General features: G+C 43.6%; 2 protein-coding genes across 7 annotated transcripts in view; both read left to right on the top strand.

Annotated features, from left to right (window-relative positions):
• Positions 1–18: 18 nt before the first annotated feature.
• On the top strand, positions 19–10,666 carry hnrnpk (heterogeneous nuclear ribonucleoprotein K). Of its 5 annotated transcripts, none has more exons than XM_079552656.1 (17): positions 20–84; positions 1,349–1,422; positions 1,527–1,661; positions 2,687–2,784; positions 2,936–2,992; positions 3,869–3,912; positions 5,568–5,640; positions 5,774–5,881; positions 6,073–6,201; positions 6,316–6,644; positions 6,864–6,911; positions 7,666–7,705; positions 8,476–8,491; positions 8,828–8,860; positions 8,955–9,022; positions 9,214–9,383; positions 10,409–10,665. In XM_079552656.1, exons 3-17 carry the CDS (start codon positions 1,604–1,606, stop codon positions 10,437–10,439), a joined length of 1,302 nt encoding a protein of 433 aa, XP_079408782.1. In that variant the 5' UTR covers positions 20–84; positions 1,349–1,422; positions 1,527–1,603; the 3' UTR covers positions 10,440–10,665. The 5 variants fall into 5 exon arrangements, with proteins under 5 accessions (XP_079408785.1, XP_079408782.1, XP_079408784.1 ...); XM_079552655.1 differs by having other exon boundaries at positions 21–84; positions 5,768–5,881; positions 10,409–10,663; XM_079552658.1 differs by lacking the exon at positions 6,864–6,911 and having other exon boundaries at positions 5,768–5,881; positions 10,409–10,666.
• An 896-nt stretch (positions 10,667–11,562) lies between these two features.
• The window catches only part of qng1 (Q-nucleotide N-glycosylase 1), a 177,521-nt gene continuing 174,512 nt past the window's right edge, over positions 11,563–14,571 (top strand). The window contains exon 1 of one of the 2 annotated variants that reach the window (XM_079552871.1): positions 11,563–11,611. The gene's annotated coding sequence lies outside the window, so the exon portion shown is untranslated. The remainder of the gene's footprint in view (positions 11,612–14,571) is intronic. The other variant, XM_079552870.1, reaches the window with a different exon arrangement.

Raw genomic sequence — 14,571 nt, forward strand, 5'->3', positions numbered from 1 at the left:
GCGTGGCCAACCAATCAGAGTCCTCCTCACCGACTGCGTTTGGTAGAGAAAAAGGGGACGATCGAAGCACTACACTGCTCGCTGGTCTGTATCTTACGTTGATTTTTCCCGTTTATATTTACGCATTTGATTTGTTAGATAACCAAAACGAGCGCTTTATGCATCTATGTTTTACGTGCGTTTAATGTGTTCATTGCCTTTGAGTTACCGACCGCGTTAGCGCATCTGGTTCACCCGAAGTGGCAACATGGCGAAATTGGCTAGCTGTTAGCTCGTGTTCTTCTCCCTCATTCTGCTTTGGTTTGTGGTGTTGTTGTTTTTTTGTATTAAAGTCAGTGGCTTGCCAGATGAGTAAACAATGTGCTCACGCAGATTTATAGTGGCATAAGGCTTAGGGAATATGCCAGAAAGTGTCAATGGGGAGTGAGTGTGTCGACATAGACCTTTACAGGCGTGCTAAGCTAGGTGGCTAAAAGCAACAGTCCTTTAGCCTTAGCCATTTTAGCTTCCAGGGAGTTCCGTCTTTTTCCGTTCGCCATACTGAATTGGATAGACGGGATCAACACGTACTTTGAGAAAATGTACTGCATTACACACTCTTGGTTTTGCACAAATTGATCACGACTGGTTTTGATTTTTTGATCGCCTCTCCCCTCGCCAAGTTATATTTGCAATGTTGTCTTATTTAGCTGTCCAATCTTAAATGTTCTAAAATGAAAGCGATTTTACAGGATTGCTTTTGAGACTGTAGGAGGTTAATCGCAGAAGGTTTACCAATTGTGCATCTGCTAGTGTGAAATAATATAACGCTGTAGCAATAGTATTTTTCCCATTTATTTACTATCGATTTATCGAATCTTAACTTTTTGTTGTTGAAAAGTAAATTTGTTTTTACCACCTCAGGGTGAGTTATAAACACAGCAAAAAACAGTTAAATTGTCTTCACCTAGTTATTTATTGAGTGATAGAAGATATAAATACTATTTTGTTCCCCACTTTCCCACTGCTCAAAGCTGTGCGTGAAACGTGCATGTAAACAATTTGGACATGCAGGAGGGATTGTGAGTGCTAGAAACGAGTTGGTGTAGGAAAAATCAGCTTTAAAACTCCACAATTTTCAATACCATTTCAGTATCGTGGTGCACAGATGAAACATTATGTCAGAAGCCTATAATTATAGTAGTAGAGATTAGCTTGTAAAATGTACGTTTACTATTTAAACGATACAGCTTCTGCTAAGATCACTTGTCGCGAAAATGAATATACTTGCAATTGAGTTTAGAGTTGTGGGTATGGATTCTTTATACAATACAATACAGCGTGAAACAAGTCTCTTCCATTCACACAGGTTGCAGCAGCTGTTTGGTCCTTGCTTGCTTGGCACCGCCTATCTACACCCCCTTGTTCCTGAGATAAATATCGGTGAGTTGCGCCCTTTTTCCCCATTTTTTTTTAGTTTCGCTTCGCCGGTTGCAGGTCTAATCCCGAAGCCTTTCCACAATGTTCACAGTCGGTCTCGTTCACAGGCTCCCTCCCCGCTTCTCTCCAGCCGCTGCAGCCTGTTCCCCGGACCAGCTCGACCCCCAGATTTCTTCCGAAGACAATGGAGACAGAGATTGAGCAGCAAGAAGACACATCTTTCAGCAACACCGAGACTAACGGTATGTTGTTATAAAGCTAACATAAGACCTTTTTTTTTTTAATTATGGAATTGTGTAACTAAAATGCCTCTACTCGTGTATGTACTGTGGGTTTGGAAAGTTTTTACAATGATCTGTTATGTAGTTGCTTGATACTAAAAGTAGCTAAATATACCAACTAGATACGGTAAAAATAGACTTTTTAAGTACATTCAGATCCTACACAGCTGCAGACTCACCCCAGATGAAGAGTTGTGCTGTTTTTGAGCGTTCGTGTCTACATTTGTTTAAGAAGCGAGGGCTCAATATCCACAAGTTCATGCTTTTACACAAACACATTGTAACAAGAACAGAAACCTATATTTCACAAGTAAGAGAGTGATTTGTTAATTTTATAACTAATCCCATTTGCGACTAAGGAAAGGTTGGTGATAGGTTTGGCTGGTAAGATTTGGTTTGTGGTAAATTCTGTTCATTGTCCACAAATTACAAAGGTACAGAATTGGGGCGAGGGGAAAAAAGGAGATAATTTTCAATAAAAATAAATAAAAATAGTGCTTTTTCTTCTTCTTTTTTTGGTTCCCACTGGGGGTAATTGCATTGGTGCAGCGGTAAAGTACAAAAGAGCAGCAAATGTGATGGAAATTGAAAACAAATACTCGTTTTAGTTTTAGATGTGCTAGAAGTCCTTGGTAGTCATTTTACATAAGGTACCACTATTTTACTATTTCATTTTTTGTTTATTTTCTCACATTTTCTGCCTATTTGCACAGAGCTGTATGTAACAAGTAAATTTGTTTCATTGTGAGATCAATAAAGGTTATCTTAATTGTCCTTCAGTTTACTAGATCGGAACAATAAAATAATAATAAAATCTGAAATGAAATGAACTTGAAGGGGTTTGAATACTTCTGTAAAATAAGTTGGATTAATGTCTCCAGTATTTTTGACATATTGCTTTGAATCCTTTCTGAAATAATTGTTTTTTTTTCCCAGTGGAGGCTGTGCAGTGATGCTGAAAGTTTTTTTTTATCTCTTTATTCCAGGTAAGCGCCCTGCGGAGGATGCAGATGAGCAGAAATCATTCAAGCGCTCCAGGAACTCTGATGAGATGGTTGAGCTTCGCATTCTCCTGCAGAGCAAGGCAAATCACTTCCCCCTTTTTCTATCAGGCTTTAAATCGTAATTGATATATGCCTCCGTGTGTTTATAGTTCCATATTCAGGGGGGTCGCAGTTGCATTAATTACAGGTTTGCGGTTAATATAATGTAATGTGTTTCTGATATTTTCACAGAATGCAGGGGCTGTAATTGGAAAAGGGGGCAAAAACATCAAAGCGCTACGCACAGACGTGAGTAAACACATTTAACACGCGCTCAGTCTATTTCAGTTTATTTTCTTTTTTTTTTTTTTACCCCTTGTCTCTCAAATTGACCCAACTCTCCCAAATGGCCAGCGTTTCTTATTTTCGAATTCCATAAGTATCCGTGGCACTGGCTCTCTTGACACAAGGACAAAGCCCTCCGTGACATTTAATCGTTTCGCGCTACTTTTGTGCTCTGTTAATTCATATCCCCCACTCCGGCATCAAGAGATACTGCCTTAACTGTCCCCCCCTTCAGCTGTTAATTACAAGAATCCAATTACTTTTTGTCGTTTTTAATGTTTAATGTTAAGCCTTGCGCTACTAGTGCTCCTAAACTTCCGGGTTTTCTTTTTTTTATTTTTTTTATTATCAAAATCGGTCTGGCCAGTTGAACTCATTTAATGTCATTGCCTCTTTCTCTAGCTGTCCACAGATTGTCCCCCTCTCTTTCACTGTCTCTAGTCTCTCCCCAACATTGACTTCTTCATACTATGCCATTACCCACTTTCAGTGTCACCTCTCTCCTTATTTTTTTTTCTCTTTGACAACAATAATCTGAGAGAATGAATATATATTTTTTACGACACATTACCTCAGTGTAGAGCCTGTATATTAAAATGTATCCTCTCCCCTCTTCCCTCTCCCTTGTTTATTATTTTACTGTTGACTTTTTTGCCCACTTCCTCCTCTGTTGCCCATGTTTCTGGATCGGCCCCTCCTGCCGCCCGCCCGCCCACCTGACACCCCGGTTGGCCCGCCCCGCCCATAATCGTGCCCTGGCCCATTAAACGGGCGCCTTACTCGATTGACATCCGTGGCCCATGCCCGCCCATGCCACCACGCCCATGCCACCACGCCCAGTACAATGCCAGTGTGTCAGTCCCAGACAGCAGTGGGCCTGAGCGGTATGTCCCTAAGCTACCTCCCTCTCACTGCCTGACTACAGGTCAAACAGCAGCAACAAAGTCATGAATGTCATACTACGCCTGTGTGGAGTTAAACCTACCTGTTCTCATTGTGTATTTAGTTGAATGCCCAAATTCTGCCATGTCAGCAAACTGTTTTACGATACATTTTTTTTAGTTAGACTGGTATTTTTCAACTCTGCTTCTATCTTTTCAAGTCTTTGCTTTGGTCTCTGAAAAGTGTCAACCATGTGTTTGTTTCTGATCAATGCTGTCTTATTAGGGCTGCACAATTAATCACAACCGAATCGGAATCGCAATTTGCAAATATTTTAGTACAAGAAGACGATAAGAGGTTCCATATCCATTGTTGTGTTGCATTTAAAACTCAACAAATGTTAGTTTAGTGCAGGGGTATGCAATGCCAGCCTCTGGGCCAAACCTTGAGCATAACCTCTGGCCCCTGTTTCTGAGAAGTATAATTGCATGATTTTAAAAGTACTCAAATTCCCTGGGGAGGACTCCCTTTTAGGTTTGTATGATGTACAAAACTAGGATCTGGTGAAAGTGGTCCTGCGGGTTCGGCCAGAAGGAAAAAAAAAAAGGCCAGAGAAAGCTTGTCTACCCCTGGTCTAGTCTTCTGTCAAATGTCATTGCTTCTGGACGTACTGCGCACAGTGGACTGAAACATAAATGTGTATCAGTAAAAATAGTTCCCCAAAATCGTGCAGCCCTATGTCTTATATCTCCTGCCTTTTTTTCACCCGCTGCCCCTCCCTGAAATCCCCTATATGTGGTGTTTGGAGGCTAGATCCATAATAAAAAGGTGTTCTCATTTGACATACTGTCATTGACAGATTGCCCTCTCATCCGGAAATCCCAAAAGCTAGTAATTCTGATTGTGTGTGCTTGTGTGTCGTCACCCCTTGACCCCCCCCCCCCCACTCCCCCCCCCTTCAATCTCCAGCTTGGCCCTCGTCCTCATCTTAGCTTGGTTTCCGACTGGAGCTAATGAAAATACACCTTGGTCTAATGTACTCTGTTACACTTCCCTCTGCCAATCTGCTTTCATGTTTTAGAGTGATTATTTACGTTCATTTTTTTAGGCTTCTTGGCGGATGTACACAACAAAAATGTGCAGTATGATTTGCATCTCATAGCATTGGCTCAGTGCCCCAGAGTTTTTAGTTTGTTTTATTTAGGAATCAGTTTTTGTTGTGTGTGTCCACTAAAGAGCGTGTAGGGAAGTAGTGCTATGTTGGACACTCCGGTGCAGAAGCTCCCTCCTCGTCTTGCCCTTCCAGTGGTCACAAAACGCAGTCACCTTTCTTTGGGTTCTCTTTTGTTTGTTCTGTTCTGCCTTTCTCTGGACTATACCAAAATGTAATGTTTGATCAGCGGATATTCACGCCAATCGGCTTCAGTTTTTTGATGAACACTAATACCATGTGGACTCGTCTAAGACGTAGCTTTTAGTCTTAGCTGTGAACTACTGTAATTGAGCTGTATTGATGACTGACTGTAATAGAAATGTTGAGAGTTCTCTGATCTAAAATCATGTTCCTCCCCCCCCCGGGCTGCCTGTCTGGCACCCCCTTCCCACCCCCTGTGTGGCTCTGCTGTGCCTTGGCATTTGACGAATAAAAAAAATGAAGCATCTTGAGCATCAGTGCGGACATCGAGACTGTGGGAGAAATTCTTCTCAAGATCATCCCCACATTGGAGGAGGTGAGCATATTTAGAGGCACAAGCAGCGTTTTATGACTTTTCTCTGATTTTAGTCTTGTTTTATTTGCATCGACGTGGTGTCTTAAAGTGAGCTAACGCTGGTTTGACTTTGGTCTCTCTGCCTCAGTACCAGCAGTACAATGGTGTGGATTTTGACTGTGAGCTGCGTTTGCTAATCCACCAGAGCCTGGCTGGCTCCATCATTGGGGTGAAAGGAGCCAAGATTAAGGAGCTCCGAGAGGTATGATATTTAAAACAGACGGCGTGTAAACCTGTTAGTGAGCCAGGTCAGCCACATACTCACCAAATCAACCTGTTAAACACTGAAATCACCCTCAGGCTGACGGCTGCTATCATTTACGATTTGACTGATGACGTTATTGCTGAATGTACAGTGTTCAAATGTAAATGATGGTTTGTGTTCATGTTCAGAACACAAAGACCAGCATCAAGCTGTTCCAGGAGTGCTGTCCTCAGTCCACAGACCGCGTCGTTCTGGTGGGTGGAAAGACAGAGAGGGTTGTAGAGTGTATCAAAACCATTCTGGACCTCATCGCTGAGGTGAGCGATTGTTGTGTTTTTGGGCAGTGACCTTGACATTTGCTCTTCATATGTTAATGACTGTGAAAGCTGCAAAAATAACCAGAGGGTTGCTGCTGTGTTTGTTATTCTTAGGCTCCCATTAAAGGCCGTGCCCAGCCGTACGACCCCAACTTCTACGATGAGACCTACGACTATGGTGGTTTCACTATGATGTTTGATGAGAGGGGCGGGGGCCGCCGCCTCTTGGGAGGGTTCCCAATGCGTGGTGGTAGGTCCGGTGGTGGAGACCGAGGCTTTGACAGGATGTCCTCCAGCAGAGGGGGCCGCGGACCCATGCCTCCCTCACGCCGTGACTATGAGGAGATGAGCCCTCGCCGCGGGCCGCCCCCTCCACACCCCAGTAGGGTGGGCCGGGGCAGCACCCGCAGCCGAAGCATGCCTATGGGACACCACCGAGGGGGGTAAGGTCATTTAAACTGGATATGCCTGAGCCCTGACACTTGCTAATGAGTTAGCTCTCGATAAGTGTTTACAGAATGTACCAGAATAATGTACAATGGTGTAGTACTTGGAGCAGTTAGTGATAAGTGCAGTACTGTAGGGCCATTTCATAAGCGTATGTGCTCATCTGTGTGCCTGAGTGTGTCTGTGTCTCTCTCTCATCTCCATCTGCCCCACAGAGATGACCGTTACTATGACTCTTACCGAGGCTCAGATGAAAGGTCAAAGTAAGTCCGTCCCCATATCTTTGTTCTTTTCCCTGATCTTTCCCCTGATCTCCCTCTACACCCTGCACAGAGCACCTAGGTAGGCTCCTCCACAGCGCACATGCTAAATGCTTGATAGGAAACCGCCGTAATGGTAACAGCCACACATAATTCACATCTTTCTTTGCTGAAGATATTAAACTATCATAACGGCATGCGTGAGTAGAAGCCTTGGCCCGCCATGAAAATGCAGATGCACTTCCATAGTGAATTCCGTACTCTGCAACAATATGCCAGACTTCAGTCCTGTGCATCATCCCGTGGACTTTGGTCTTGATGATTGCTTTCTTAGCTCTAGTGCATGCGAAGTGGATGCATCGGCGGCGTGTCCTCTGGCGTGTGTGCGCTCCTGTGCGTTTGGCTGTAGTCGTACATCCATTCTTAGGCTGGCTGAGTTGTGGTGGGGGAGCTGTGATCATCCGCACCACCACCTGTCATTCCTCTCACCATAACACTGTCAGAGCTGTTCCTGTGACTGTGTGGGAAGATGGCTGAGAGGAAATGTGTTTATACTGTAATCTTGCTCAGCGTGTGTGCAGTTTGACCTAGACCACAAATTTTCTTTGGAATGTTGTCAAGCGTTTTTTCCCCCTCCTTTTTTTTTTTTTTTTTTCTTTTTTAATTTCTATCCACCCCCCCACCCACACCTCTCTCATTCTGTTTCCATTTCTCCGTCACTCTGGCCTAAACCCACATTACACTCTTTCTTCTACAGTGACAGAAGAGGCCGCCCGGATCGCTACAGTGATAACATGGTTAGTAACCCTCTGCTGAATGCACGCAGCGCTGTTCCTGACGTCTAATTGGACATTAGCGTGCGGAAACAGAAAATGGCCTGCTCGAGGCGCCGGACAATATGCCGTGATTGTCCATTGTGTTTTAATTGATATGAGCAGAGCCGGGCACTGTTGCACGTACCTGCACACGTGAACAGTCACAGCGCGGGCCTGGCCACACGTCTTGGTAGTTGTGGTGGGGTGCAGGTCATCCCACCAAATGACCATAATCGCCACAGCCGGAGACACCCCATAATAATGAGCTGTAATTGCCCTCTTACTGTGTACTTTTCATGGCCAGCCTGTTTTCCTGCTCAGAGGGAGCATGTAGGGGGTGGGTAGGTGGGGGTGGCCATGTATGGTTGCTAGGCAATAATAACGCTTTGTTGACAGACTGGAAGGCCTCTCTCCCTCTCTGCGAGCTGGCAGGATACTGCCTGCCGTTGCTCGGCAACAGCTTTTTGAATTGCTAGTTGCCGTGGCGACAGCAGCAGCTGAATAGCAGGTGAAAATGGGGGCTGATGGAGTTGCAAGGAGAGACGGAAAGGGGGGAGGGAGGAGGGCAGGAGGGGGAGGAGTCTGGTTTATGAAAACTGGGTGGCTTGTAGTTGAGTCTACTTCATGGATGAGGCTGTTGCTCCGACCTTACGCTTGAGCTCGGGCTGCATCACTTCACCAGGCTGCAGTAGAAAAATGGAGGCTAACTGCTCTACGGTATGTAACTATCTCTCTTTTTGTGTTTCCTACAGAGCGGAGGGGGCTATGGTAAGTCCACTGTGTACGACTACAATTGTCTTGATGTATTTTTGAATGTGTAAGCGTAGGCCTCTGTGTGGCTCAGAATACTGAAGGCTGCGTGTGATCGAAAGCACGAGTCACACTGCAGCTTTAGCTGTTGACCTCGAGATAATCAGCCACTGAACGTGAGAACCCTCCTCACTGTGCAGTTGGCGTAGATGACAAGTGCATGGTGTTCTTTTCAACATCCTGCACTCCGACAATATCGGCCACACACACCTTTTTAGGAAAAGGAGAACAAATCTTACAAATATACTGGCATGCACGGCTAAGGAAGTACGCTCATCTCTGTCCTCTCCTCAGACAACAGCTCTTCCTGGGATAGCTACCAGTCAGGTGATCATTTGCAACTGATGTCTCCCAATTTCAATATGTCTTGAAGCATGGAGTGTATTATCAGACAGTGACATTCTCTCTTCTCCTCCCTCAGGTGGACGGGGCTCCTACAATGACATGGGAGGTCCTGTTATTACCACACAAGTGACCATCCCCAAAGATGTGAGTACAGAGGGCTGTCATTAGCTTTGGTCTAGTAATTCCCTGGGACATATTTGTGTATTCACTAGAGATCACACATGCATACTCCAAGTAGTGCTTTGCCATTAACTCTTAAACATCGGAGTAGTGTTCTCATATAATGGCGAATTGATGAGTACATTTTATAATACGGTTTTGTTCTTTCCCCACAGCTTGCAGGCTCCATCATTGGTAAAGGTGGCCAGCGCATAAAGCAGATCCGCCACGAGTCCGGAGCATCTATTAAGATCGACGAGCCCCTGGAAGGTTCCGAAGATCGCATCATCACCATTACGGGCACTCAGGATCAAATTCAGAATGCCCAGTACCTTCTACAGAATAGGCAAGTTGTGACGTGTCCTCTTTCAAACTGGCTATAGTGCTGGCTACAGGTGGCAGGTTTAGACTGTTGAAGAATATGGTAGCTTTTCTCCCATGTTATTTGTCTTTTAGTGATATTAAAATGCTCAGTTGTAACATGGAGCTCTTTAATATTTGATTGAACAGCCTGCTTTCTTAATATTGGGATGTGCATACTTTTGCCTGCTGTCTTCTTTCACTAACCCCTTCCTTTCTTTCCCATGCAACCTGCAACTAGTTCATACCTTCCTCTTACACAAAAATGGCTTTGAGTGATCTTTTTCTGTTTGTTTGTTGCAATCTCAATTCAAAAGGACAACGTGGTTAAAATGTCAAATCTGTCCTTTTAAAAAAAATATATAATCGGCGAATATGAAACACTCAAGCCATTTCCGTGAGAAGCAGGGAGCGGATTGATTCTTCCCCTTCGGCCGCTGCTGTGTGGAAGACTAGTGATTTTGTTGTTTTTAGTTAGATCAAGCGACAACAAATCACGGTCTGCCAAACAGCACGGGCTCCTCCTCTTCTGTCTCCCTTGGCAACCAGTAGGCACGTATGGTACACACTGCATTTTTCTCCTTTTCTTCACCCACCCCGTTGTTGACGCTATCTCCGAGCCCTGGATACGGGAAAAGAAAAAAAAAAAAAACCAACAAGTGCTAATACAGCTGTTTTTAAAAAAGCGGGCCGCTGTTTCGTAAGTAGTGTTGCGTTACCATGGTGACCGAACCCTACCTCGCGCTTCTGTCCTGTACCCCCCCTCCCCACCTCCCTCCCCTTCAGGCGCGCTGCACCTGCTTGGACATAAGGACTAACCGCACCCTCCACTTTCCCTTGCACCCTTTTTTTTTAAAGGAAGTTAGCACTATTAGCAATGTAGCTTTTAATTACGCCGTATGTCTAACTTCCATTTCCGTCTTTTACTGCTTTACTTTTCATAAAATTGTAAGCAACTTCTTTACTGTGACGCCATTTAATTTTCTCTCCCTGTTTCTTTTCTGTTTTTAGTGTGAAGCAGTACTCTGGTCATTTGCTGTAGACCCCGGAGAATGACATTGGAAGCGGAACCTTTTTACCCCCTCAGACAACGATTCTGTTTTGTGGGCGTCTTTTTTCTTTTTCTGAATTTTATTTTTGTATTTTAATAAAATAAATGTCCAACATTCCTGTGCATAAAAGAAAATGTAGACGTTCTGCATTTTGAAAGAGTGTTGTCCATTAGTTTATCTGATGTTGCTTTTTGTTTTTGAACACCCACAACTACTATAATCTTAAACCTCCCCCAACAGTTTGATTTTTCTTTTCTTTTTGGGTATGAGTTGTACGTTGGTAATAACCAGTCTAATATCTGGTTTGCGTGTTTGTGCGTGTGCATGATCGGTGTGAGTTCTCGCTTCTCATAAACATCCGTGCTCCATCACCCTGTGCATCACGCAGAATGTTTTTTCTTTTTATATAACGGCGAGTCGGTGTTTTTAAAAAATAAAAAAAAGGTGTACAGTGACTCTGAGTTGGATTCGGCATGTTTGATTTCAGTTACAGTCCCAAACGATTGTTTAATTTTGTGAGGAATAATCCATGTTCGTTATGTACCAAGCGTGATCCTTCCTATAAACCGGACACTGACTAATGTTGATCTTTGCATTTAAAACGTCAAAAAAAACTCTTTATTTTGACCCTGCAGTTTGTTGTGCTCTATGCTTCTTTTCTCTCCTTGCTGTAGACATCACATTGTCAGATTGTTAAACTAATAAAGATGCCACTTTTTATGGAACTGTTTTTGTTCTGGTGTATTTATTATTACACACAGCAATTAAAATGTCATTGTTAATATTATTTTTAATAGCTTGCTGCAAATATACGCTTAAAATACTACACATTAGTTGCAGTATTTGTAAAACACGTCAGCATTTCTGGAAAAGGGGGCGGGGTCAACTCTCCGCCATATAGAAATACCCACAAATAACTTTAAACTAGTTAATTGGTTGTCTTGTTGAATCAAAAAAGGTGACTCATAATCCAAAATGTCCATAATGTAACAAATCCCAATCGTAAATAGCCACTGTAGCGCAATAAATCAGTCTATTATACTCTCTTCCGGTTCCTCCCGAAGCGTGATCCTATTGGCTACTTGACAGCAGACGGAGCGTTCTGATTGGTCACGGCGTTAGAACCAGGTAGTTGGTGAACGTGCACGCTGTGGTGAGATTGGTGAGGGAAACGCTTGTATATCTAAGAAATAATGCTCAATAAAACATGAAGGGGAATCTAAATGAGCTTCTGTCAGCTAATGAATACGACATTTGCATCATTACAACTTTTTAACTTGATAAGCATTTCGTAGGATGGGCTGTGTTTATTAGACTTGCACTTTGTTCGATAAACAATCTCTATGCGCAGAGAGTTGTAGGTTTTAGGCGACGTATTGTAATTATGTCTATATTAACACTTTGATCATTAAAATATGTTGCATTCTAAAAGATGTGCAAAACGTCATGCATTAGGCCTAGACTAACATAGTAAACAACACAAGTAGTACATAGGCTACATACATAGACATACATTTCTGTGATGTAAGTAAGTGCTTTATTTGTCATTGTAAAACCGTACAACGAAATCATGTTCAGGTGTTGTAGTCCTGAGCTGCTGTGACCAGGGGCGGACTGGGACTGAAAAGCGGCCCTGGACTCTGACCAGCCTAAAGGTGCACTTCCACAGACGTATTAAAGAGGGGGTATTATGCTTTTTTCAATCACATAGCACCAGTCTATATCACACTACAATGATGACGAAACCTTCTGTTGGTCTGTAAATGCAGTAAATTAAAATAACAGCCTTGTATAAAATTGCTCTCTCAAAATGGCTGTAGCGAATGTCTTTAAATAGGCCTCTGTCTCTGTAAGAACCTCTGACCCTTTCCGACACGCCCCCTCCACACGCTGTCTGTGGCATCAGTGGGGAGGGGGTTCTGCTGAGGAGCAGTGGTTGGTTACTCGGCTGGTGACGAAAGCTCGGAGGCGTCTCCAGGGGGTGGGGGCGTTCCTAGGAGGACTCAGGCAAACCTATCCCTAAAATGGCTGCCATCAGAGTTTTTACAGATTACTCAAAAATACGTGAATGTGCCAAGGCAACGCTTCAGGCATGTTTTTAATGAGGGAATGACATAATAACATGATGTAAAGCTTGAAAAAGTCCCCCCCTTTAACCTCTTACCACCCGCCTTAACCAAGTGCATTTTCTCCAGTTCGGCTTTACCCAAATCTTAAAGCTTCTCGACTGGAGGGCAACATGTAACGCCTCATTTGAAAGCTCAGACCCACAAAAGTGATTCTAACTTTTTATCACGTTGTCACATTTTTGTCATGCTTTCGTCACTTTTTGTGGCTTTTTTAATGCTTTTTCATTGCTTTGTTGTTTGTTTTTGTCTCTTTTTTGTTGTAGTTTTTTTGGTCGTCATGGTTTCATCACGTTTTCTGCACTTTTTTGCTGTGTTTCCGTCACACGTTTTTTGTCACTTTCTCATTGCGTTTTTGTTGCTTTTCCGGCACATTTTTTTTCCGTTTTCATCCTCGTTTTCGTCGCTATTTCTTTCAAGCTTTTAGATTTGGGTAAAGGTCGGTTAAGGCGGTGGGTAAGAGGTCAAGGAGAAAATTGAGAGGCCAGACCAGCGGCCCTGGATCCAGTGGCCCTTCTGTGCTCTTCCAGAATGAACATATGTCCAGTTCGCCCCTGGCTGTGACTGAGCACTTACTCTCCTTCCTCTTCCTCCTGTGCAGCTCCCTCCGCTCCACATCAGTCTTTCCCCATCTTCTGGGAAGGGCTTAGCATTTCATCTGTTTTATTCTCCAGTGAACGTCCCCCAAAGCTGGAGACATTCAGAACACTAGTAGGGATAGAAGTAGCCTGGTCTGGGTCTGATCTCAGTGGCCGCGTTACATCGGTTGAATCTCAACCTACCATTCAGCGAGCGGGGGAGGCGGGGCTTGTAGGTGACGTCCAGCATTTGTGCCGCATTTGCTGGTTGTAGTTTGGCAATAGCGGCGGATACAAAACTAATGGAAGCTCTTCAATCCGTTCTGGCTCGGCTCCCAAATATCCAGGAATTAATATTTAAGCTTTGGAATGCGTAAGGAATTATCCCAAGAGTTATGATAGCTTAAAGGGATATTTCAGGATTTTTGACATAGGGCCTCATTTCCTAGTTATACAGAGTGTTGCTGATTTCTGGAGATATTTTTTTGTTTTAATTCATGCAGTTCTTATCTTTGAAGAGTTTCGGGGCGCTAGGCTTGTGCTAGGCTAGTGCATTTCTATGGTTTCAGCTAGCCTGCTTTAAAAACAGTCACAGTGCACCTGAGGCAAATCACTTATAACACCAGACTAACAATATAAATGGTTTTGTCTATAGAATATTTTTTGGAATATAACTGACCTTGCGTCACATGAATGATCGCATTTTTGAGGGACTATTTTCACGCAGATCACTCCGCCGCTGCGTAGCTTATACAACCACGAAGCTGATGCTGCTCAAATATAACTTATTTTAAATGCAAAATGGTTAAAATTATTCTATCGACACAGACATTTATATGGTTAGTCTGGTGTTATAAGTGATTTGCCTCAGGTGCTCTGTGGAGCCTTGCATTAGCCTAGCGCCACGTAACTCTTCAAATATAAGAACTGCATGAATTACAAAAAAAAATATCTCCAGAAATCAGCAACACTCTGGATAACTAGGAAATGAGGCCCTGTGTCAAAAATCCTGAAATATCCCTTTAAATTAATTCACTAGGGCACATTACATACGTCACGACCAAACGCTAGCAAAAATCAGATCCTTTCGCCCCTCCCACCTGATAACGGAGCTCAGTTGTGAAGGTCCAGACCCCTGTACGAAGGGTATGGTAAAACCAGGCTATGTGTGCTTACCTGCGAGTCTTGCCCGGATACCTCGTACTCTGTCCCTGCCTTGTGTCACGTTCCTTCTCCCGTGCTGCCTCCTCTGTGCTGCAGCTTTTGGGGGGCTCTCGGTGCCTCTTCAGAAGAAGAAATTTGGCGATGTCAAATGTCTTTAGCTCATTATTAGTGAACTGTCTGTCTTCAGGACCATTATGGACTCTTTGCAGTAAAACAAACCCCACAAAAACACGACAAAGACGCACAAAAGTATC

Source organism: Gobius niger (genome assembly GCF_951799975.1).
Source record: "Gobius niger genome assembly, chromosome: 1".
Lineage (NCBI taxonomy): Eukaryota > Metazoa > Chordata > Actinopteri > Gobiiformes > Gobiidae > Gobius > Gobius niger.

Excerpts from the sequence above, each read along its gene's own strand:
- hnrnpk (XM_079552655.1), top strand. The coding sequence starts at position 1,604 with ATGGAGACAGAGATTGAGCAGCAAGAAGACACATCTTTCAGCAACACC. Across the intron at positions 5,882-6,072 it reads AGATTAAGGAGCTCCGAGAG|AACACAAAGACCAGCATCAA; the intron begins GTATGATATTTA and ends GTTCATGTTCAG. Across the intron at positions 9,023-9,213 it reads AAGTGACCATCCCCAAAGAT|CTTGCAGGCTCCATCATTGG; the intron begins GTGAGTACAGAG and ends CTTTCCCCACAG.